The sequence below is a fragment of the Heptranchias perlo genome, chromosome 7 (genome assembly GCF_035084215.1).
Source record: "Heptranchias perlo isolate sHepPer1 chromosome 7, sHepPer1.hap1, whole genome shotgun sequence".
Lineage (NCBI taxonomy): Eukaryota > Metazoa > Chordata > Chondrichthyes > Hexanchiformes > Hexanchidae > Heptranchias > Heptranchias perlo.
In genome coordinates this window covers 95,922,455-95,946,318 of record NC_090331.1, presented here as the reverse complement: position 1 = coordinate 95,946,318, position 23,864 = coordinate 95,922,455, and the positions used below count along the sequence as shown (strand labels likewise).

Genomic DNA, 23,864 nt, shown 5'->3' with positions numbered 1-23,864 from the left:
TTATACAGTGACAGACTGTACCCACCAGTACTGTACCCCAGTGTTATACAGTGACAGACCTGTACCCACCAGAACTGCACCCCAGTGTTATACAATGGCAGACCTGTACCCACCAGTACTGTACCCGTGTTATAGTGACAGACCTGTACCCACCAGTACTGTACCCGTGTTATACAGTGACAGACCTGTACCCACCAGTACTGTACCCCAGTGTTATACAGTGACAGACCTGTACCCACCAGTACTGTATCCCAGTGTTATACAGTGACAGACCTGTACCCACCAGTACTGTATCCCAGTGTTATACAGTGACAGACCTGTACCCACCAGTACTGTACCCCAGTGTTATACAGTGACAGACTGTACCCACCAGTACTGTACCCCAGTGTTATACAGTAACAGACCTGTACCCACCAGTACTGTATCCCAGTGTTATACAGTGACAGACCTGTACCCACCAGTACTGTATCCCAGTGTTATACAGTGACAGACCTGTAGCCACCAGTACTGTACCCCAGTGTTATACAGTAACAGACCTGTACCCACCAGTACTGTATCCCAGTGTTATACAGTGACAGACCTGTACCCACCAGTACTGTACCCCAGTGTTGTACAGAGACAGACCTGTACCCACCAGTACTGTACCCCAGTGTTATACAGTAACAGATCTGTACCCACCAGTACTGTACCCCAGTGTTATACAGTGACAGACCTGTACCCACCAGTACTGTACCCCAGTGTTATACAGTGACAGACCTGTACCCACCAGTAATGTACCCCTGTGTTATACAGAGACTGACCTGTACCCACCAGTACTGTACCCCAGTGTTATACAGAGACAGACCTGTACCCACCAGTACTGTACCCCAGTGTTATACAGAGACTGACCTGTACCCACCAGTACTGTACCCCAGTGTTATACAGAGACAGACCTGTACCCACCAGTAATGTACCCCAGTGTTATACGGTAACAGACCTGTACCCACCAGTACTGTACCCCAGTGTTATACAGTAACAGACCTGTCCCCACCAGTACTGTACCCCAGTGTTATACAGAGACAGACCTGTACCCACCAGTACTGTACCCCAGTGTTATACAGTAACAGACCTGTACCCACCAGTACTGTACCCCAGTGTTATACAGTGACAGACCTGTACCCACCAGTACTGTACCCCAGTGTTATACAGAGACAGACCTGTACCCACCAGTACTGTACCCCAGTGTTATACAGTGACAGACCTGTACCCACCAGTACTGTACCCCAGTGTTATACAGAGACAGACCTGTACCCACCAGTACTGTACCCCAGTGTTATACAGTGACAGACCTGTACCCACCAGTACTGTATCCCAGTGTTATACAGTGACAGACCTGTACCCACCAGTACTGTATCCCAGTGTTACACAGTGACAGACCTGTACCCACCAGTACTGTATCCCAGTGTTATACAGAGACAGACCTGTACCCACCAGTACTGTACCCCAGTGTTATACAGTAACAGACCTGTACCCACCAGTACTGTACCCCAGTGTTATACAATGGCAGACCTGTACCCACCAGTACTGCACCTCAGTGTTATACAGTGACAGACCTGTACCCACCAGTACTGTACCCCAGTGCTATACAGTGACAGACCTGTACCCACCAGTACTGTATCCCAGTGTTATACAGTGACAGACCTGTACCCACCAGCACTGTACCCCAGTGTTATACAGAGACAGACCTGTACCCACCAGTACTGTACCCCAGTGTTATACAGTAACAGACCTGTACCCACCAGTACTGTACCCCAGTGCTATACAGTGACAGACCTGTACCCACCAGTACTGTATCCCAGTGTTATACAGAGACAGACCTGTACCCACCAGTACTGTACCCCAGTGTTATACAGTAACAGACCTGTACCCACCAGTACTGTATCCCAGTGTTATACAGTGACAGACCTGTACCCTCCAGTACTGTATCCCAGTGTTATACAGTGACAGACCTGTACCCACCAGTACTGTACCCCAGTGTTATACAGTGACAGACCTGTACCCAGCAGTACTGTACCCCAATGTTATACAGTGACAGACCTGTACCCACCAGTACTGTACCCCAATGTTATACAGTGACGGACCTGTACCCACCAGTACTGTACCCCAGTGTTATACAGTGACAGACCTGTACCCCCCAGTACTGTACCCCAGTGTTATACAGTGACAGACCTGTACCCACCAGTACTGTATCCCAGTGTTATACAGTGACAGACCTGTACCCACCAGTACTGTACCCCAGTTTTATACAGTGACAGACCTGTACCCCCCAGTACTGTACCCCAGTGTGATACAGTGACAGACCTGTACCCCCCAGTACTGTACCCCAGTGTTATACAGAGACAGACCTGTACCCACCAGTACTGTACCCCAGTGTTATACAGTGACAGACCTGTACCCCCCTGTACTGTACCCCAGTGTTATACAGTGACAGACCTGTACCCACCAGAACTGCACCCCAGTGTTATACCATGGCAGACCTGTACCCACCAGTACTGTACCCGTGTTATAGTGACAGACCTGTACCCACCAGTACTGTACCCGTGTTATACAGTGACAGACTGTACCCACCAGTACTGTACCCCAGTGTTATACAGTGACAGACCTGTACCCACCAGAACTGCACCCCAGTGTTATACAATGGCAGACCTGTACCCACCAGTACTGTACCCGTGTTATAGTGACAGACCTGTACCCACCAGTACTGTACCCGTGTTATACAGTGACAGACCTATACCCACCAGTACTGTACCCCAGTGTTATACAGTGACAGACCTGTACCCACCAGTACTGTATCCCAGTGTTATACAGTGACAGACCTGTACCCACCAGTACTGTATCCCAGTGTTATACAGTGACAGACCTGTACCCACCAGTACTGTACCCCAGTGTTATACAGTGACAGACCTGTACCCACCAGTACTGTATCCCAGTGTTATACAGTGACAGACCTGTACCCACCAGTACTGTACCCCAGTGTTATACAGTAACAGACCTGTACCCACCAGTACTGTATCCCAGTGTTATACAGTGACAGACCTGTACCCACCAGTACTGTACCCCAGTGTTGTACAGAGACAGACCTGTACCCACCAGTACTGTACCCCAGTGTTATACAGTAACAGACCTGTACCCACCAGTACTCTACCCCAGTGTTATACAGTAACAGACCTGTACCCACCAGTACTGTACCCCAGTGTTAAACAGTAACAGACCTGTACCCACCAGTACTGTACCCCAGTGTTAAACAGTAACAGACCTGTACCCACCAGTACTGTATCCCAGTGTTATACAGTGACAGACCTGTACCCACCAGTACTGTACCCCAGTGTTGTACAGAGACAGACCTGTACCCACCAGTACTGTACCCCAGTGTTATACAGTAACAGACCTGTACCCACCAGTACTGTACCCCAGTGTTATACAGTGACAGACCTGTACCCACCAGTACTGTACCCCAGTGTTATACAGTGACAGACCTGTACCCACCAGTACTGTACCCCAGTGTTATACAGTGACAGACCTGTACCCACCAGGAATGTACCCCAGTGTTATACAGAGACTGACCTGTACCCACCAGTACTGTACCCCAGTGTTATACAGAGACAGACCTGTACCCACCAGTACTGTACCCCAGTGTTATACAGAGACTGACCTGTACCCACCAGTACTGTACCCCAGTGTTATACAGAGACAGACCTGTACCCACCAGTAATGTACCCCAGTGTTATACGGTAACAGACCTGTACCCACCAGTACTGTACCCCAGTGTTATACAGTAACAGACCTGTACCCACCAGTACTGTACCCCAGTGTTATACAGAGACAGACCTGTACCCACCAGTACTGTACCCCAGTGTTATACAGTAACAGACCTGTACCCACCAGTACTGTACCCCAGTGTTATACAGTGACAGACCTGTACCCACCAGTACTGTACCCCAGTGTTATACAGAGACAGACCTGTACCCACCAGTACTGTAACCCAGTGTTATACAGTGACAGACCTGTACCCACCAGTACTGTACCCCAGTGTTATACAGAGACAGACCTGTACCCACCAGTACTGTACCCCAGTGTTATACAGTGACAGACCTGTACCCACCAGTACTGTATCCCAGTGTTATACAGTAACAGACCTGTACCCACCAGTACTGTATCCCAGTGTTATACAGTGACAGACCTGTACCCACCAGTACTGTATCCCAGTGTTATACAGTGACAGACCTGTACCCACCAGTACTGTATCCCAGTGTTACACAGTGACAGACCTGTACCCACCAGTACTGTATCCCAGTGTTATACAGAGACAGACCTGTACCCACCAGTACTGTACCCCAGTGTTATACAGTAACAGACCTGTACCCACCAGTACTGTACCCCAGTGTTATACAATGGCAGACCTGTACCCACCAGTACTGTACCCCAGTGTTATACAGTGACAGACCTGTACCCACCAGTACTGTACCCTAGTGCTATACAGTGACAGACCTGTACCCACCAGTACTGTATCCCAGTGTAATACAGAGACAGACCTGTACCCACCAGTACTGTACCCCAGTGTTATACAGTAACAGACCTGTACCCACCAGTCGTGTACCCCAGTGCTATACAGTGACAGACCTGTACCCACCAGTACTGTATCCCAGTGTTATACAGAGACAGACCTGTACCCACCAGTACTGTACCCCAGTGTTATACAGTAACAGACCTGTACCCACCAGTACTGTATCCCAGTGTTATACAGTGACAGACCTGTACCCACCAGTACTGTACCCCAGTGTTATACAGTGACAGACCTGTACCCACCAGTACTGTACCCCAGTGTTATACAGAGACAGACCTGTACCCACCAGTACTGTATCCCAGTGTTATACAGTGACAGACCCGTACCCACCAGTACTGTACCCCAGTGTTATACAATGGCAGACCTGTACCCAGCAGTACTGTACCCCAATGTTATACAGTGACAGACCTGTACCCACCAGTACTGTACCCCAATGTTATACAGTGACAGACCTGTACCCACCAGTACTGTACCCCAGTGTTATACAGTAACAGACCTGTACCCACCAGTACTGTTCCCCAGTGTTATACAGTGACAGACCTGTACCCACCAGTACTGTACCCCAGTATTATACAGTGACAGACCTGTACCCACCAGTACTGTACCCCAGTGTTATACAGTGACAGACCTGTACCCACTAGTACTGTACCCCAGTGTTACACAGTGACAGACCTGTATCCACCAGTACTGTATCCCAGTGTTATACAGTGACAGACCTGTACCCACCAGTACTGTACCCCAGTGTTATACACTGACAGACCTGTACCCACCAGTACTGTACCCCAGTGTTATACAGTGACAGACCTGTACCCACCAGTACTGTACCCCAGTGTTGTACAGAGACAGACCTGTACCCACCAGTACTGTACCCCAGTGTTGTACAGAGACAGACCTGTACCCACCAGTACTGTACCCCAGTGTTATACAGTAACAGACCTGTACCCACCAGTACTCTACCCCAGTGTTATGCAGTAACAGACCTGTACCCACCAGTACTGTACCCCAGTGTTAAACAGTAACAGACCTGTACCCACCAGTACTGTACCCCAGTGTTAAAAAGTAACAGACCTGTACCCACCAGTACTGTATCCCAGTGTTATACAGAGACAGACCTGTACCCACCAGTACTGTATCCCAGTGTTATACAGTGACAGACCTGTACCCACCAGTACTGTACCCCAGTGTTGTACAGAGACAGACCTGTACCCACCAGTAATGTACCCCAGTGTTATACAGTAACAGACCTGTACCCACCAGTACTGTACCCCAGTGTTATACAGAGACAGACCTGTACCCACCAGTACTGTACCCCAGTGTTATACAGTAACAGACCTGTACCCACCAGTACTGTACCCCAGTGTTATACAGTGACAGACCTGTACCCACCAGTACTGTACCCCAGTGTTATACAGAGACAGACCTGTACCCACCAGTACTGTACCCCAGTGTTATACAATGGCAGACCTGTACCCAGCAGTACTGTACCCCAATGTTATACAGTGACAGACCTGTACCCACCAGTACTGTACCCCAATGTTATACAGTGACAGACCTGTACCCACCAGTACTGTACCCCAGTGTTATACAGTAACAGACCTGTACCCACCAGTACTGTTCCCCAGTGTTATACAGTGACAGACCTGTACCCACCAGTACTGTACCCCAGTATTATACAGTGACAGACCTGTACCCACCAGTACTGTACCCCAGTGTTATACAGTGACAGACCTGTACCCACTAGTACTGTACCCCAGTGTTATACAGTGACAGACCTGTATCCACCAGTACTGTATCCCAGTGTTATACAGTGACAGACCTGTACCCACCAGTACTGTACCCCAGTGTTATACAGTGACAGACCTGTACCCACCAGTACTGTATCCCAGTGTTATACAGTGACAGACCTGTACCCACCAGTACTGTACCCCAGTGTTATACACTGACAGACCTGTACCCACCAGTACTGTACCCCAGTGTTATGCAGTGACAGACCTGTACCCACCAGTACTGTACCCCAGTGTTGTACAGAGACAGACCTGTACCCACCAGTACTGTACCCCAGTGTTGTACAGAGACAGACCTGTACCCACCAGTACTGTACCCCAGTGTTATACAGTAACAGACCTGTACCCACCAGTACTCTACCCCAGTGTTATGCAGTAACAGACCTGTACCCACCAGTACTGTACCCCAGTGTTAAACAGTAACAGACCTGTACCCACCAGTACTGTACCCCAGTGTTAAACAGTAACAGACCTGTACCCACCAGTACTGTATCCCAGTGTTATACAGAGACAGACCTGTACCCACCAGTACTGTATCCCAGTGTTATACAGTGACAGACCTGTACCCACCAGTACTGTACCCCAGTGTTGTACAGAGACAGACCTGTACCCACCAGTAATGTACCCCAGTGTTATACAGTAACAGACCTGTACCCACCAGTACTGTACCCCAGTGTTATACAGAGACAGACCTGTACCCACCAGTACTGTACCCCAGTGTTATACAGTAACAGACCTGTACCCACCAGTACTGTACCCCAGTGTTATACAGTGACAGACCTGTACCCACCAGTACTGTACCCCAGTGTTATACAGAGACAGACCTGTACCCACCAGTACTGTACCCCAGTGTTATACAGTGACAGACCTGTACCCACCAGTACTGTACCCCAGTGTTATACAGTGACAGACCTGTACCCACCAGTACTGTATCCCAGTGTTATACAGTAACAGACCTGTACCCACCAGTACTGTATCACAGTGTTATACAGTGACAGACCTGTACCCACCAGTACTGTATCCCAGTGTTACACAGTGACAGACCTGTACCCACCAGTACTGTATCCCAGTGTTATACAGAGACAGACCTGTACCCACCAGTACTGTACCCCAGTGTTATACAGTAACAGACCTGTACCCACCAGTACTGTACCCCAGTGTTATACAATGGCAGACCTGTACCCACCAGTACTGTACCCCAGTGTTATACAGTGACAGACCTGTACCCACCAGTACTGTACCCCAGTGTTATACAGAGACAGACCTGTACCCACCAGTAATGTACCCCAGTGTTATACAGTAACAGACCTGTACCCACCAGTACTGTATCCCAGTGTTATACAGTGACAGACCTGTACCCACCAGTACTGTACCCTAGTGCTATACAGTGACAGACCTGTACCCACCAGTACTGTATCCCAGTGTTATACAGAGACAGACCTGTACCCACCAGTACTGTACCCCAGTGTTATACAGTAACAGACCTGTACCCACCAGTACTGTATCCCAGTGTTATACAGTGACAGACCTGTACCCTCCAGTACTGTATCCCAGTGTTATACAGTGACAGACCTGTACCCACCAGTACTGTACCCCAGTGTTATACAGTGACAGACCTGTACCCAGCAGTACTGTACCCCAATGTTATACAGTGACAGACCTGTACCCACCAGTACTGTACCCCAATGTTATACAGTGACGGACCTGTACCCACCAGTACTGTACCCCAGTGTTATACAGTGACAGACCTGTACCCCCCAGTACTGTACCCCAGTGTTATACAGTGACAGACCTGTACCCACCAGTACTGTATCCCAGTGTTATACAGTGACAGACCTGTACCCACCAGTACTGTACCCCAGTTTTATACAGTGACAGACCTGTACCCCCCAGTACTGTACCCCAGTGTGATACAGTGACAGACCTGTACCCACCAGTACTGTACCCCAGTGTTATACAGAGACAGACCTGTACCCACCAGTACTGTACCCCAGTGTTATACAGTGACAGACCTGTACCCCCCTGTACTGTACCCCAGTGTTATACAGTGACAGACCTGTACCCACCAGAACTGCACCCCAGTGTTATACCATGGCAGACCTGTACCCACCAGTACTGTACCCGTGTTATCGTGACAGACTGTACCCACCAGTACTGTACCCCAGTGTTATACAGTGACAGACCTGTACCCACCAGAACTGCACCCCAGTGTTATACAATGGCAGACCTGTACCCACCAGTACTGTACCCGTGTTATAGTGACAGACCTGTACCCACCAGTACTGTACCCGTGTTATACAGTGACAGACCTGTACCCACCAGTACTGTACCCCAGTGTTATACAGTGACAGACCTGTACCCACCAGTACTGTATCCCAGTGTTATACAGTGACAGACCTGTACCCACCAGTACTGTATCCCAGTGTTATACAGTGACAGACCTGTACCCACCAGTACTGTACCCCAGTGTTATACAGTGACAGACCTGTACCCACCAGTACTGTATCCCAGTGTTATACAGTGACAGACCTGTACCCACCAGTACTGTACCCCAGTGTTATACAGTAACAGACCTGTACCCACCAGTACTGTATCCCAGTGTTATACAGTGACAGACCTGTACCCACCAGTACTGTACCCCAGTGTTGTACAGAGACAGACCTGTACCCACCAGTACTGTACCCCAGTGTTATACAGTAACAGACCTGTACCCACCAGTACTCTACCCCAGTGTTATACAGTAACAGACCTGTACCCACCAGTACTGTACCCCAGTGTTAAACAGTAACAGACCTGTACCCACCAGTACTGTACCCCAGTGTTAAACAGTAACAGACCTGTACCCACCAGTACTGTATCCCAGTGTTATACAGTGACAGACCTGTACCCACCAGTACTGTACCCCAGTGTTGTACAGAGACAGACCTGTACCCACCAGTACTGTACCCCAGTGTTATACAGTAACAGACCTGTACCCACCAGTACTGTACCCCAGTGTTATACAGTGACAGACCTGTACCCACCAGTACTGTACCCCAGTGTTATACAGTAACAGACCTGTACCCACCAGTACTGTACCCCAGTGTTATACAGAGACAGACCTGTACCCACCAGTACTGTACCCCAGTGTTATACAGTAACAGACCTGTACCCACCAGTACTGTACCCCAGTGTTATACAGTGACAGACCTGTACCCACCAGTACTGTACCCCAGTGTTATACAGAGACAGACCTGTACCCACCAGTACTGTACCCCAGTGTTATACAGTGACAGACCTGTACCCACCAGTACTGTACCCCAGTGTTATACAGAGACAGACCTGTACCCACCAGTACTGTACCCCAGTGTTATACAGTGACAGACCTGTACCCACCAGTACTGTATCCCAGTGTTATACAGTAACAGACCTGTACCCACCAGTACTGTATCCCAGTGTTATACAGTGACAGACCTGTACCCACCAGTACTGTATCCCAGTGTTATACAGTGACAGACCTGTACCCACCAGTACTGTATCCCAGTGTTACACAGTGACAGACCTGTACCCACCAGTACTGTATCCCAGTGTTATACAGAGACAGACCTGTACCCACCAGTACTGTACCCCAGTGTTATACAGTAACAGACCTGTACCCACCAGTACTGTACCCCAGTGTTATACAATGGCAGACCTGTACCCACCAGTACTGTACCCCAGTGTTATACAGTGACAGACCTGTACCCACCAGTACTGTACCCTAGTGCTATACAGTGACAGACCTGTACCCACCAGTACTGTATCCCAGTGTTATACAGTGACAGACCTGTACCCACCAGTACTGTATACCAGTGTTATACAGTGACAGACCTGTACCCACCAGTACTGTACCCCAGTGTTATACAGAGACAGACCTGTACCCACCAGTACTGTACCCCAGTGTTATACAGTAACAGACCTGTACCCACCAGTAGTGTACCCCAGTGCTATACAGGGACAGACCTGTACCCACCAGTACTGTATCCCAGTGTTATACAGAGACAGACCTGTACCCACCAGTACTGTACCCCAGTGTTATACAGTAACAGACCTGTACCCACCAGTACTGTATCCCAGTGTTATACAGTGACAGACCTGTACCCACCAGTACTGTACCCCAGTGTTATACAGTGACAGACCTGTACCCACCAGTACTGTACCCCAGTGTTATACAGAGACAGACCTGTACCCACCAGTACTGTATCCCAGTGTTATACAGTGACAGACCCGTACCCACCAGTACTGTACCCCAGTGTTATACAATGGCAGACCTGTACCCAGCAGTACTGTACCCCAATGTTATACAGTGACAGACCTGTACCCACCAGTACTGTACCCCAATGTTATACAGTGACAGACCTGTACCCACCAGTACTGTACCCCAGTGTTATACAGTAACAGACCTGTACCCACCAGTACTGTTCCCCAGTGTTATACAGTGACAGACCTGTACCCACCAGTACTGTACCCCAGTATTATACAGTGACAGACCTGTACCCACTAGTACTGTACCCCAGTGTTATACAGTGACAGACCTGTATCCACCAGTACTGTATCCCAGTGTTATACAGTGACAGACCTGTACCCACCAGTACTGTATCCCAGTGTTATACAGTGACAGACCTGTACCCACCAGTACTGTACCCCAGTGTTATACACTGACAGACCTGTACCCACCAGTACTGTACCCCAGTGTTATACAGTGACAGACCTGTACCCACCAGTACTGTACCCCAGTGTTGTACAGAGACAGACCTGTACCCACCAGTACTGTACCCCAGTGTTGTACAGAGACAGACCTGTACCCACCAGTACTGTACCCCAGTGTTATACAGTAACAGACCTGTACCCACCAGTACTCTACCCCAGTGTTATACAGTAACAGACCTGTACCCACCAGTACTGTACCCCAGTGTTAAACAGTAACAGACCTGTACCCACCAGTACTGTACCCCAGTGTTAAACAGTAACAGACCTGTACCCACCAGTACTGTATCCCAGTGTTATACAGAGACAGACCTGTACCCACCAGTACTGTATCCCAGTGTTATACAGTGACAGACCTGTACCCACCAGTACTGTACCCCAGTGTTGTACAGAGACAGACCTGTACCCACCAGTAATGTACCCCAGTGTTATACAGTAACAGACCTGTACCCACCAGTACTGTACCGCAGTGTTATACAGAGACAGACCTGTACCCACCAGTACTGTACCCCAGTGTTATACAGTAACAGACCTGTACCCACCAGTACTGTACACCAGTGTTATACAGTGACAGACCTGTACCCACCAGTACTGTACCCCAGTGTTATACAGTGACAGACCTGTACCCACCAGTACTGTACCCCAGTGTTATACAGAGACAGACCTGTACCCACCAGTAATGTACCCCAGTGTTATACAGTAACAGACCTGTACCCACCAGTACTGTATCCCAGTGTTATACAGTGACAGACCTGTACCCACCAGTACTGTACCCTAGTGCTATACAGTGACAGACCTGTACCCACCAGTACTGTATCCCAGTGTTATACAGTGACAGACCTGTACCCACCAGTACTGTACCCCAGTGTTATACAGAGACAGACCTGTACCCACCAGTACTGTACCCCAGTGTTATACAGTAACAGACCTGTACCCACCAGTACTGTACCCCAGTGTTATACAGTGACAGACCTGTACCCACCAGTACTGTATCCCAGTTTTATACAGAGACAGACCTGTACCCACCAGTACTGTACCCCAGTGTTATACAGTAACAGACCTGTACCCACCAGTACTGTATCCCAGTGTTATACAGTGACAGACCTGTACCCACCAGTACTGTACCCCAGTGTTATACAGTGACAGACCTGTACCCACCAGTGCTGTACCCCAGTGTTATACAGAGACAGACCTGTACCCACCAGTACTGTATCCCAGTGTTATACAGTGACAGACCCGTACCCACCAGTACTGTACCCCAGTGTTATACAATGGCAGACCTGTACCCAGCAGTACTGTACCCCAATGTTATACAGTGACAGACCTGTACCCACCAGTACTGTACCCCAATGTTATACAGTGACAGACCTGTACCCACCAGTACTGTACCCCAGTGTTATACAGTAACAGACCTGTACCCACCAGTACTGTTCCCCAGTGTTATACAGTGACAGACCTGTACCCACCAGTACTGTACCCCAGTATTATACAGTGACAGACCTGTACCCACCAGTACTGTACCCCAGTGTTATACAGTGACAGACCTGTACCCACCAGTACTGTACCCCAGTGTTATACAGTGACAGACCTGTATCCACCAGTACTGTATCCCAGTGTTATACAGTGACAGACCTGTACCCACCAGTACTGTACCCCAGTGTTATACAGTGACAGACCTGTACCCACCAGTACTGTATCCCAGTGTTATACAGTGACATACCTGTACCCACCAGTACTGTACCCCAGTGTTATACACTGACAGACCTGTAACCACCAGTACTGTACCCCAGTGTTATACAGTGACAGACCTGTACCCACCAGTACTGTACCCCAGTGTTATACAGTGACAGACCTGTACCCACCAGTACTGTATCCCAGTGTTATACAGTGACAGACCTGTACCCACCAGTACTGTACCCCAGTGTTATACAGTGACAGACCTGTACCCACCAGTACTGTACCCCATTGTTATACAATGACACCTTTTGAAGTCTGCCACCTTTTTAGGTCAAATACGATAACCTACTGATGTGGGTTTGCATAGTGCATTTATTATTAGAAACAAGTTGCACTGATTGAATTTTTTTTTTATTCGTCCATGGGATGTGGGCATCGCTGGCAAGGCCAGCATTTATTGCCCATCTCTAATTGCCCTTGAGAAGGTGGTGATGAGCCGCCTTCTTGAACCGCTGCAGTCTGTGTGATGAAGGTTCTCCCACAGTGCTGTTTGGAAGGGAGTTCCAGGATTTTGACCCAGCGACGATGAAGGAACGGCGATATATTTCCAAGTCGGGATGGTGTGTGACTTGGAGGGGAACGTGCAGGTGGTGTTGTTCCCATGTACCTGCTGCTCTTGTCCTTCTAGGTGGTAAAGGTCGCGGGTTTGGGAGGTGCTGTCGAAGAAGCCTTGGTGAGTTGCTGCAATGCATCCTGTAGATGGTACACACTGCAGCCACAGTACGCCGGTGGTGAAGGGAGTGAATGTTTAGGGTGGTGGATGGGGTGCCAATCAAGCGGGCTGCTTTGTCCTGGATGGTGTCGAACTTCTTGAGTGTTGTTGGAGCTGCACTCATTCAGGCAAATGGAGAGTATTCCATCACACTCCTGACTTGTGCCTTGTGGATGGTGGAAAGGTTTTGGGGAGTCAGGAGGTGAGTCACTCGCCGCAGAATACCCAGCCTCTGACCTGCTCTCGTAGCCACAGTATTTAAGTGGCTGGTCCAGTTAAGTTTCTGGTGAATGGTGACCCCCAGGATGTTGATGGTGGGGGATTCGGTGATGGTAATGCCGTTGAATGTCATGGGGAGGTGGTTAAGTGAGCCTGATCATAACTTGCTTTGTATACATTGAAATACACAGAAGTTACCACACAGAAACAGGCCATTCGGCCCAACCAGTTCTTGTCATCGTTTACCTTCCACATGAACAAATAATCCGAATCACATTTCTCTGCCTTGTTTCTCTATCCCTGAGTGTTGACATAGTTTCTGCCTCATCCACTAACCCTGGGAGTGAATTCAATAACTTCACAACTCTTTCTGTAAAGAAGTTTCTCCTGCCCTCTTCTAAATCTCTTACATTTAATCTTATATCTACGGTCCCTCATTCTAGACCCTCAACTACTGGAAACAGTCTGATTCTATCTACCCTGTCCCACCCTTTCATCATTCTAAACACTTCTATCATATTGCCCTGTAATCTCCTCCGTCCTTGTGAAAAAAGCCCCGATTTTTTGAAGTCTTTCTTTGTATTTATATTTCTTCATACCAGGCATCATCTCAGTGAATCTACATTGTATCCTCTCTAAAGCCTCAATATCCTTTCTGCAGTGAGGAGCCCCGTACTGCACACAGCATTCTACCTCAGTTTTTAATCAGGGTTTAATATAGGATCATCATTACCTCATGGCTTTTATATTCTACACCTCTTGTGATAAAACCTAGAATGCCATTGGCTTTTTTCACAGCCTGACCAACCTGAAGTGCTGCCTTTAATATCCTGTAGTTCAGTACCTCCAAATCCCGCTGCTCTCCACAGCACCGAGCCTATTTCCACTCACAGTATAATTACCTTGCCTTGGGGGAGTGTTTGATGTTGTCCCTTGGTGCCTGATTCTGTTCCCCGACGCTAGCATCGTCCCACCATACCCGAACCATCTCATTTATTTCCTCTCTTCTGTATTGATAACTTTTCTGTCTCCGTTGACCTGACAGGCCGATTCCGAGAGTATTGGTGCCTCTGGAGGGGTGAGATCAAGTGCCTGCTCAGAGAGTGACCGTCACTAACTGGACTAATTATTGTGCTGTGGCTGTGTTTTGTTTAATTCATTCTCAGAGTGTGGGTGACGCTGGCCAGGCTGGCATTTATTGCCCATCCCTGGCTGCCCTGAGAAGGTGGTGGTGGGCCTTCTTACTCTTTGTAGCGGCTTGATACAAATGAGTGGCTTGCTGGGTCACTTCGAAGGGCAGTCAAGAGGCAACCACGTTGTTGTGGGACTGGAGTCACATACAGGCCCAGACCGAGTAAGGACGGGGCAGGTTTCCTTCCCTAAAGGTCTTTACGACACTTTTACTGATACCAGCTATTTATTTCAGGATTCTTTTAAACAGAATTCACATTCTCAAACGACCAGGGTGGGCTCTGAACTCTCGCCCTCTGGGTTACTAGTCCGGTCACAATAACCAGGACACGACCGCACCCAGTCGCTAGGCTGGGGTCCATTTTATCCAGTGGTCAGTGGGGCATCGGAGGGACCCGTCCCCTAGGGTGGGGGCTGCTCCACAGTCAGCCCTTTTAAACCTGCCCCCATCGTTCTGAGCTGGCAAACGTTGGCACCCTCTCCCTCGCCCCGCTGTGGAAATACGACCAGCTGCCAGAGATCTTTGGTGCCCACCTCCCGTCGGCCTGCTGTTTGCCTGCTAACCGCACGTTTGAAAACTTAGGGCAAAAAGCTTTGCACCAGGGGAATTGGACTGAGGCACAGGAAGTTCAGGAGATAAGAATCGGGGGAAGTGACACTGTGCAGCTCCTTGACTGCTCGACTGAGGGTGACCTTTCCCTCCACAGCCTGCACGCACCCTCTCACCCTGGCGTGTAAAGTGTGGCCTCTGGGGAGGGACGGGGGCAGCTGGAGCCCCCACCCGAGCAAGCGGCAGCGTCTTTTGGGTGGGGGTGGGGAAAATGGAAAAAGACAGCTGCCTGTAAAATAGTGGGGTAAGTGCTGGATTGGGGGGGGGGCAGGGGGGGTCACTATAACGGGACGGGAGCTTGTTTGTCCTTGACGTGTTGATGCATTTTTGAGCTACCTGACTGAGTCCGCATGTCCCTCTCGCCCCCTTTTAACAAACCCCTGCGCTAGTGGTGGGTGGGTCGGTGGGGGAGCTGCAACTGTGCTCAGAGCCCCTAATTGGGGAGGGGGGAAAAAAAATCAGCCCCCAATCACTACTCGCTGGCAGGCTTCCTTCTGAAAAGAACATGAATGAACGAGTTGGGTTTTTACGACAATCCGACAGCTTCATGGTCACTTTTACTGACACCAGCCTTTTATTTCCTGAATTTTTAAACTGCATTAAAATCTCAATGTTGGGATTTGAACTCACGTTCTCTGGATTGCTAGTCCAGGCCTCTGGATTACTGGCTACGTAACAATACCACTATTCTAACCGTACCCTCTGGGCGTCGATTTTGAGTGATGCCTCCTATGGTTGAATATCCTGCCAGCGCGCTCGCTGTCTGGACAGGCGCAGGGGGACTGCCTGTCGGAGCGGGGTACCGGAGGCCGTGCGGTGGCTGCGCCAGCGTGCCCGAGGCAGGATCAGCTGGACTGCGCGGAGGGAGGCCCTTGGCTCTGTGGGAGAGATTGCTCCAGTCCTGCCCGGGCCTGGCCCTCCTGCCCCGGCGTGGCCCGAGCTTCTTCCGTTGCTTCACCGAGCCTCTCGCAGGCCTGTGTAAACCAGCCCCCTCCTGGCATAACCTGAGGTGGGGGCGGGGTGGGTTGAGCAGGCTCTGAGGCCCACACTGTGTGTGCTGCATGGTTTGTGTGACATTTCACTATGAGCGACTCGCTCCCCCTAACCACCCGCCCACTGCATGCTGCCCCCACCCGTTCTGAGACCTTCCCTCACTTTCTCATTGCTCTGTGTGAAACAGGTCGCTGAGAAGACTCGAAAGAAGAAGAAATCGAGAGCCGTATGTAGCAAACAGCACCTTTTCGCTCGGGATCTGAGAAGTACCCGGAGTACTCTCCGCGTCCCATCGCAGGGGGGCAGGGCGTACAGCCCCCCTCCCTCAGCCCACCCCAAATCACCATAGGGCTCCCACCCAACATGTGGAGGGCCAGCGTGGGTGAAGGCACTGGCTGCAGTGCACTCAATCCCTCTCCTGCCTCTGTCCCTGCGCTGAGTTTAGCCGGGGAAGGAGAGTGAGAGGCTGCCCTTGGGCTCGGGGTGAGGAGGGGGGGGGAATGTTGGGTTGAGGGATAAATATTGGCGAGGACACCAGGCAGAACTCCCCTGCTCTTCAAATAGTGCTGTGGGATCTTTTACCGGATGAGGCGTTAAACCGAGGCGGGGTCTGCCCTCTCAGGTGGATGTAAAAGATCCCATGGCCACTATTTCGCCAACATCACTAAAACAGACTATCTGGTCATTATCACATTGCTGTTTATGGGATCTTGCTGTGCACAAATAGACTCCCACATTTCCTACATTACAACAGTGACCACACTTCAAAAATACTTCATTGGCAGAAATTCACTTCGGGAAGTTCTGAGGTCGTGAAAGGTGCTATATAAATGCAAAGTCTTTCTTTCTTTACGTGCACCTGAGAGGGCAGACGGGGCCTCGGTTTAACGTCTCATCCGAAATACGGCCCCTCCGACTGTGCAGCACTCCCTCAGTACTACACTGAAGTATTAGCCTGGATTATGTGTTCATGTCACTGCAGTGAGGCTTAAACCCACTTACTCAGAGACAAGATGCTAGCACTGAGTCCAGGCTGAGACTAAATCAGGAAGTAGTGGTTAGGGAGTTCCAAACTTAGGTTTTAGGATGAAAGATAGAGTGAGAGGGGGTGAGGAGGCTAGGAGATTAGGTCCTTGGAAAGAATGGGTTAGAATGGGAGAGGTGTGATGGGTCAGATACGGCAGTGCATAGCCCCTTTTAAACTGTCCCATCAAACACTCCCAGGGCAGGTACAGCACGGGTTAGATACAGAGTAAAGCTCCCTCTACACTGTCCCATCAAACACACCCAGGGCAGGTACAGCACGGGTTAGATACAGAGTAAAGCTCCCTCTACACTGTCCCATCAAACACTCCCAGGGCAGGTACAGCACAGGTTAGATACAGAGTAAAGCTCCCTCTACACTGTCCCATCAAACACTCCCAGGGCAGGTACAGCACGGGATAGATACAGAGTAAAGCTCCCTCTACACTGTCCCATCAAACACTCCCAGGGCAGGTACAGCACGGGATAGATACAGAGTAAAGCTCCCTCTACACTGTCCCATCAAACACTCCCAGGGCAGGTACAGCACGGGATAGATACAGAGTAAAGCTCCCTCTGCACTGTCCCATCAAATACTCCCAGGGCAGGTACAGCACGGGTTAGATACAGAGTAAAGCTCCCTCTACACTGTCCCATCAAACACTCCCAGGGCAGGTACAGCACGGGTTAGATACAGAGTAAAGCTCCCTCTACACTGTCCCATCAAACACTCCCAGGGCAGGTACAGCACGGGTTAGATACAGAGTAAAGCTCCCCCTACACTGTCCCATCAAACACTCCCAGGGCAGGTACAGCACGGGTTAGATACAGAGTAAAGCTCCCTCTACACTGTCTCGTCAAACACTCCCAGGGCAGGTACAGCACGGGATAGATACAGAGTAAAGCTCCCTCTGCACTGTCCCATCAAATACTCCCAGGGCAGGTACAGCACGGGTTAGATACAGAGTAAAGCTCCCTCTACACTGTCCCATCAAACACTCCCAGGGCAGGTACAGCACGGGTTAGATACAGAGTAAAGCTCCCTCTACACTGTCCCATCAAACACTCCCAGGGCAGGTACAGCACGGGTTAGATACAGAGTAAAGCTCCCTCTACACTGTCCCATCAAACACTCCCAGGGCAGGTACAGCACGGGTTAGATACAGAGTAAAGCTCCCTCTACACTGTCCCATCAAACACTCCCAGGGCAGGTACAGCACGGGTTAGATACAGAGTGAAGCTCCCTCTACACTGTCCCATCAAACACTCCCAGGGCAGGTACAGGGTTAGATACAGAGTAAAGCTCCTTCTACACTGTCCCATCAAACACTCCCAGGGCAGGTACAGCACGGGTTAGATACAGAGTAAAGCTCCCTCTACACTGTCCCATCAAACACTCCCAGGGCAGGTACAGCACGGGTTAGATACAGAGTAAAGCTCCCTCTACACTGTCCACACCCCAACCTCAAAGTCTCTTCCCCCCGCCCCCCCCTCACCCCCTTGCAGGGTGAGACTGTTCCTTTTCCCACAGTGGCTATCTGTGACCTCTATGAGTGATATTACCAATTGCTGCCTGTTTAGAGCGGTTTTATGCTATTGGCCCATGTCCTGGGCATCTGGTTTGAGAAGACCCAAACTCACATCACTCGTAGCAGACGGAGGAGACTTTAGTCCCAGCCATGTGGGCTGGATTTGAAGTCCCGCCCATTCGTCTCCATGGTGCCACAGTCTTTAAGTACCTCCGCCCTCTCGCTGTCGAAAAAGCTGTGATCTCCACAGATGTCGGGAGACCAGAGGGAATTCAGCCTATGAATTCCTCACTCCACGAAAAGATCTATTTTGAGCAGAGCTAATAATAAATGAGTCTCGTTTAAAAATAAAGAATGGTTGGGACAGTGTGTTGTGCCATGGGAACAGTTCAGTCTGTGCCCAGCTCGACCCTGGTGAAGGAAGTATGTCAATATCAGCTCAGTGTGGTGATTTTATTTGTTTAATTATTATGGAGAATTATTTTTTAAAGGGGACGTGCGCTGAGTTAGACGCTGGCCTTTCACCCCTGGGATCATATACAAATCTTTGAAGGTGGCATGACAAGTTGAGAAGGCTGTTGAAAAGGCATATGGGTTTATAAACAGAGGCAGAGAGTACAAAAGCAAGGGAGTTATGCTGAACATTTATAAAACACTGGTTAGGCCTCAGCTGGTGTATTATGTTCAATTCTGGGCAACACACTTTAGGAAGGATGTCAAGGCCTGCGAGATGGTGCAGAGGAGATTTACTCGAATGGTTCCAGGGTGCAAGACTTCAGTTATGTGGAGAGACTGGAGAAGCTGGGATTGTTCTCCTTAGAACAGAGAATGTCAAGGGGAGATTTGATAGAGGTGTTCAAAATCATGAACGGTTTTAACAGAGTAAATAAGGAGAAACGGTTTCCAGTGGCAGAAGGGTAACCAGAGGACACAGATTTAAGGTGATCGGCAAAAGAGCCAGAGGCGACATGAGGAAACATTTTATTACGCAGTGAGTTGGAATGATCTGGAATGCACTGCCTGAAAGGGCGGTGGAAGCAGATTCAATAATAACTTTCAAAAAGGAATTGAATAAATACTTGAAGGGGGGAAATTTACAGGGCGGCGGGGAAAGGGCAGGGGAGTGGGACTCACTGGATAGCTCTTTCGAAGAGCCAGCACACGCACGGGGGGCCGAATGGCCTTCTCCTGTGCTGTAAGATTCTATGAGTAGGTGTCACGTTTCTGCTTTGTGGGTGTGGGTGGGGAGGAGGGGGGTTGTCGGGGGGGCCTCCGGGATGTTTGGGGGGGCGGGCGTTTGCATAAAACTTTCATTAAAAATTAAAAACTATGAAAGATACCAGTATTCGAACAATGGGTGGAGTTAACTGAAAATGGTAGAGTTTGACTCCTTGCACATTGGAAAAGAGTGGTTTGGGGGGAGTTTGGTTCTTCGCATCAGATGCTTACCCTCGCTGACCAATCGTGTGTCCGTGCTGATGGTTCAACTTTGACCTTTTGGGAGTGTAGCCAGGTTGTTACAATTTGCCGGGTCCAGGCAGTGGGAGTGGACCGGGGCCAGGGGCAGGACGGTGGGGGGGGGGGGGGCGGGGGAGGGCAGGATATCGGCCCACCCCACCCCACCCCACCGTACCCCCATTGACCTTCACTGACTGCTCTTCTCTCCTGACAGGCAAATGGCTTTGATGAGCTATCGTGTGGATCTGGGCCCAGTCGGGTTAGTACTGCCTGTGTGTGAGTGTGAGTGAGTGTGAATCTTTACATTCAGAACTCTGTCAGTCGACTGGTAGCTCAGTGCAGTTTGAGATGGTCTGTTTGCTGCGGTTCCTGTCTGTAATATTTCATTGTGTTTCTTTCACTCACTGGTAACGCACAGAGCTCCAGATACAGTGATGACAGTCTGAAATCAGCAAAGCAGCGGCTCAGGAAGGAGACAGCGGTTTGTTGGTGTTAATTCCTGGCGTGTTCATTGTGTGGAGAACTGTTGGGTTCTTCATGAAACCAGCTCCTGATTCACACTAACATCTCCTGGTTTGCACTGCTCTATTCCTCTATCGCCTTCTCCTAACCTCGCTCTACCTTTCGCTCGCAACTCCACCTCACTCCCTCCGTTCCTCCATCCACCTCACTCCCTCCGTTCCTCCATCCCCTCGCTCCCTCCGTTCCTCCATCCCCTCGCTCCCTCCGTTCCTCCATCCCCTCGCTCCCTCCGTTCCTCCATCCCCTCGCTCCCTCCGTTCCTCCATCCCCTCGCTCCCTCCGTTCCTCCATCCACCTCGCTCCCTCCGTTCCTCCATCCCCTCGCTCCCTCCGTTCCTCCATCCCCTCGCTCCCTCCGTTCCTCCATCCCCTCGCTCCCTCCGTTCCTCCATCCCCTCGCTCCCTCCGTTCCTCCATCCGCTCGCTCCCTCCGTTCCTCCATCCCCTCGCTCCCTCCGTTCCTCCATCCCCTCGCTCCCTCCGTTCCTCCATCCCCTCCCTCCCTCCGTTCCTCCATCCCCTCCCTCCCTCCGTTCCTCCATCCCCTCGCTCCCTCCGTTCCTCCATCCCCTCGCTCCCTCCGTTCCTCCATCCCCTCGCTCCCTCCGTTCCTCCATCCCCTCGCTCCCTCCGTTCCTCCATCCCCTCGCTCCCTCCGTTCCTCCATCCCCTCCCTCCCTCCGTTCCTCCATCCCCTCGCTCCCTCCGTTCCTCCATCCCCTCGCTCCCTCCGTTCCTCCATCCCCTCGCTCCCTCCGTTCCTCCATCCCCTCGCTCCCTCCGTTCCTCCATCCCCTCGCTCCCTCCGTTCCTCCATCCCCTCGCTCCCTCCGTTCCTCCATCCCCTCGCTCCCTCCGTTCCTCCATCCCCTCGCTCCCTCCGTTCCTCCATCCCCTCGCTCCCTCCGTTCCTCCATCCCCTCGCTCCCTCCGTTCCTCCATCCCCTCGCTCCCTCCGTTCCTGCACCCTTATCAATCCCTCATTCTGGCACGACCCTCCATCCCTCTGGAATTCACTCTTTCGTTCTCTGTGATTTGCCTCCTCCCAGTTGCTTTAAAGAATCTCCTTAGAAATTGATTCAGGCTTCGATTCCACGTCTGAACTCTCTCAGTTCTTCCCTTTTTGCTCCTGCTCGGTGTTTTTGCAAATGTTGTGCAGTGGAGAAAAGCAACTTGATTTTATTGTGTTGAATCTCTGACATGGGATCTGTCGTGGCTTGATGTGACTGCGGCACGTCTTTATGTTGTTTGAAAAGTCCTTGTGCACACTCCAACCTCTGTCTGTCTATCTCCCTTTATCTTTCTCACAGGCAATCTCATTCTGTGTGTCGGTGCCTTTCTCTAATCTGCTGTCTCTGACATGCTTGCTGTGGTTTGGAAATAACTCTCACTCTTCCCGCTCCACCCTCCCCTGCTCCCCAATTCTGCCCACCCCCACTCCGCCCTCCCCCGCTCCCCCACTCCGCCCTCCCCGGCTCCGCCCTCCCCGGCTCCGCCCTCCCCCGCTCCGCGCTCCACGCTCCCCGGCTCCGCCCTCCCCGGCTCCGCCCTCCCCCACTCCGCCCTCCCCCGTTCCCCCGCTCCGCCCTCCCCCGTTCCCCCGCTCCGCGCTCCCCCGCTCCGCCCTCCCCGGCTCCGCCCTCCCCCGCTCCGCCCTCCCTGGCTCCACCCTCCCCCGCTCCGCCATCTCCTGCCCCCCCGCTCCGCCCTCCCCCGCTCCTGCTTTCCCCCACTTGGCCCTCCCCCTCGCTCCTCGCTCCTCCCTCTCCGCGCTCCCCCTCTCCGCGCTCGCCCCTCTCAGCGCTCCCCCCTCCCCCTCCCCCTCTCCCCCATCTCCGCGCTCCCCCCATCTCCGCGCTCCCCCCCTCTCCGCGCTCCCCCCCTCTCCGCGCTCCCCCCCTCTCCGCGCTCCCCCCCTCTCCATCCTCCCCCCGCTCCTGCCTCCCCCCCCCCTGCCCTCACTCCAACCACTCTCCCCTTCTTCTCCCTCCCTCTTTACTTTGCAAAAGTGTATGTGTGATTCTCTTTTTTTCCACCTTTTTCCAGGGAAGCCACTATTCCGACCTTCCTCTGTATGGCTCTGGGCTCAGCTCCAAGTCTCACCCGGCATCCCAGAATGGAACTCGGGTCTGTTTCTCTGCAACCATTACTTTCCTCTGTTTTGCTGTGTGTGAGTGGTGAGTGTGTGTGTCTGTGTGTGAAATCAGTGTATGCCTTTGTCCATCTATCCATGTATACATGTATCAGTGTGTGCTTGCACACGTATGTGTTTCCATGTACACCAGTGTCTGCCTTTGTGTGCGTATTCATGTTTACCAGTGTGCCTGTACGTGTATATCGGTGTATAGAAGTGTCTGTGCCTGTGTGCGTATCCGTGTGTGTCAGCGTCTGTGTCTGTGAGTGTCTGTATCCGTGTATACCAGTGTCTGTGACTGTGTGTGAGTATCTGTGTATGTCAGTGTCTGTGTCTGTGAGTGTCTGTATCCGTGTATACCAGTGTCTGTGACTGTGTGTGAGTATCCGTGTATGTCAGTGTCTGTGTCTGTGAGTGTCTGTATCCGTGTATACCAGTGTCTGTGACTGTGTGTATCCGTGTATACCAGTGTCTGTGTCTGAGTGTCTGTATCCGTGTATACCAGTGTCTGTGTCTGTGAGTGTCTGTATCCGTGTATACCAGTGTCTGTGACTGTGTGTATCCGTGTATACCAGTGTCTGTGTCTGTGAGTGTCTGTATCCGTGTATACCAGTGTCTGTGTCT

The 23,864-nt window shown here is 50.9% G+C and overlaps 1 protein-coding gene across 1 annotated transcript in view; it reads left to right on the top strand.

Annotated features, from left to right (window-relative positions):
* The window catches only part of LOC137324067 (dentin sialophosphoprotein-like), a 71,192-nt gene that overhangs the window by 3,193 nt on the left and 44,135 nt on the right, over nt 1–23,864 (top strand). Inside the window, exons 2-4 of the mRNA XM_067988235.1 lie at nt 14,826–14,858; nt 16,762–16,800; nt 20,799–20,843. Coding sequence (XP_067844336.1) covers nt 20,803–20,843 — 41 coding nt within the window. The 5' untranslated portion in view covers nt 14,826–14,858; nt 16,762–16,800; nt 20,799–20,802. The remainder of the gene's footprint in view (nt 1–14,825; nt 14,859–16,761; nt 16,801–20,798; nt 20,844–23,864) is intronic.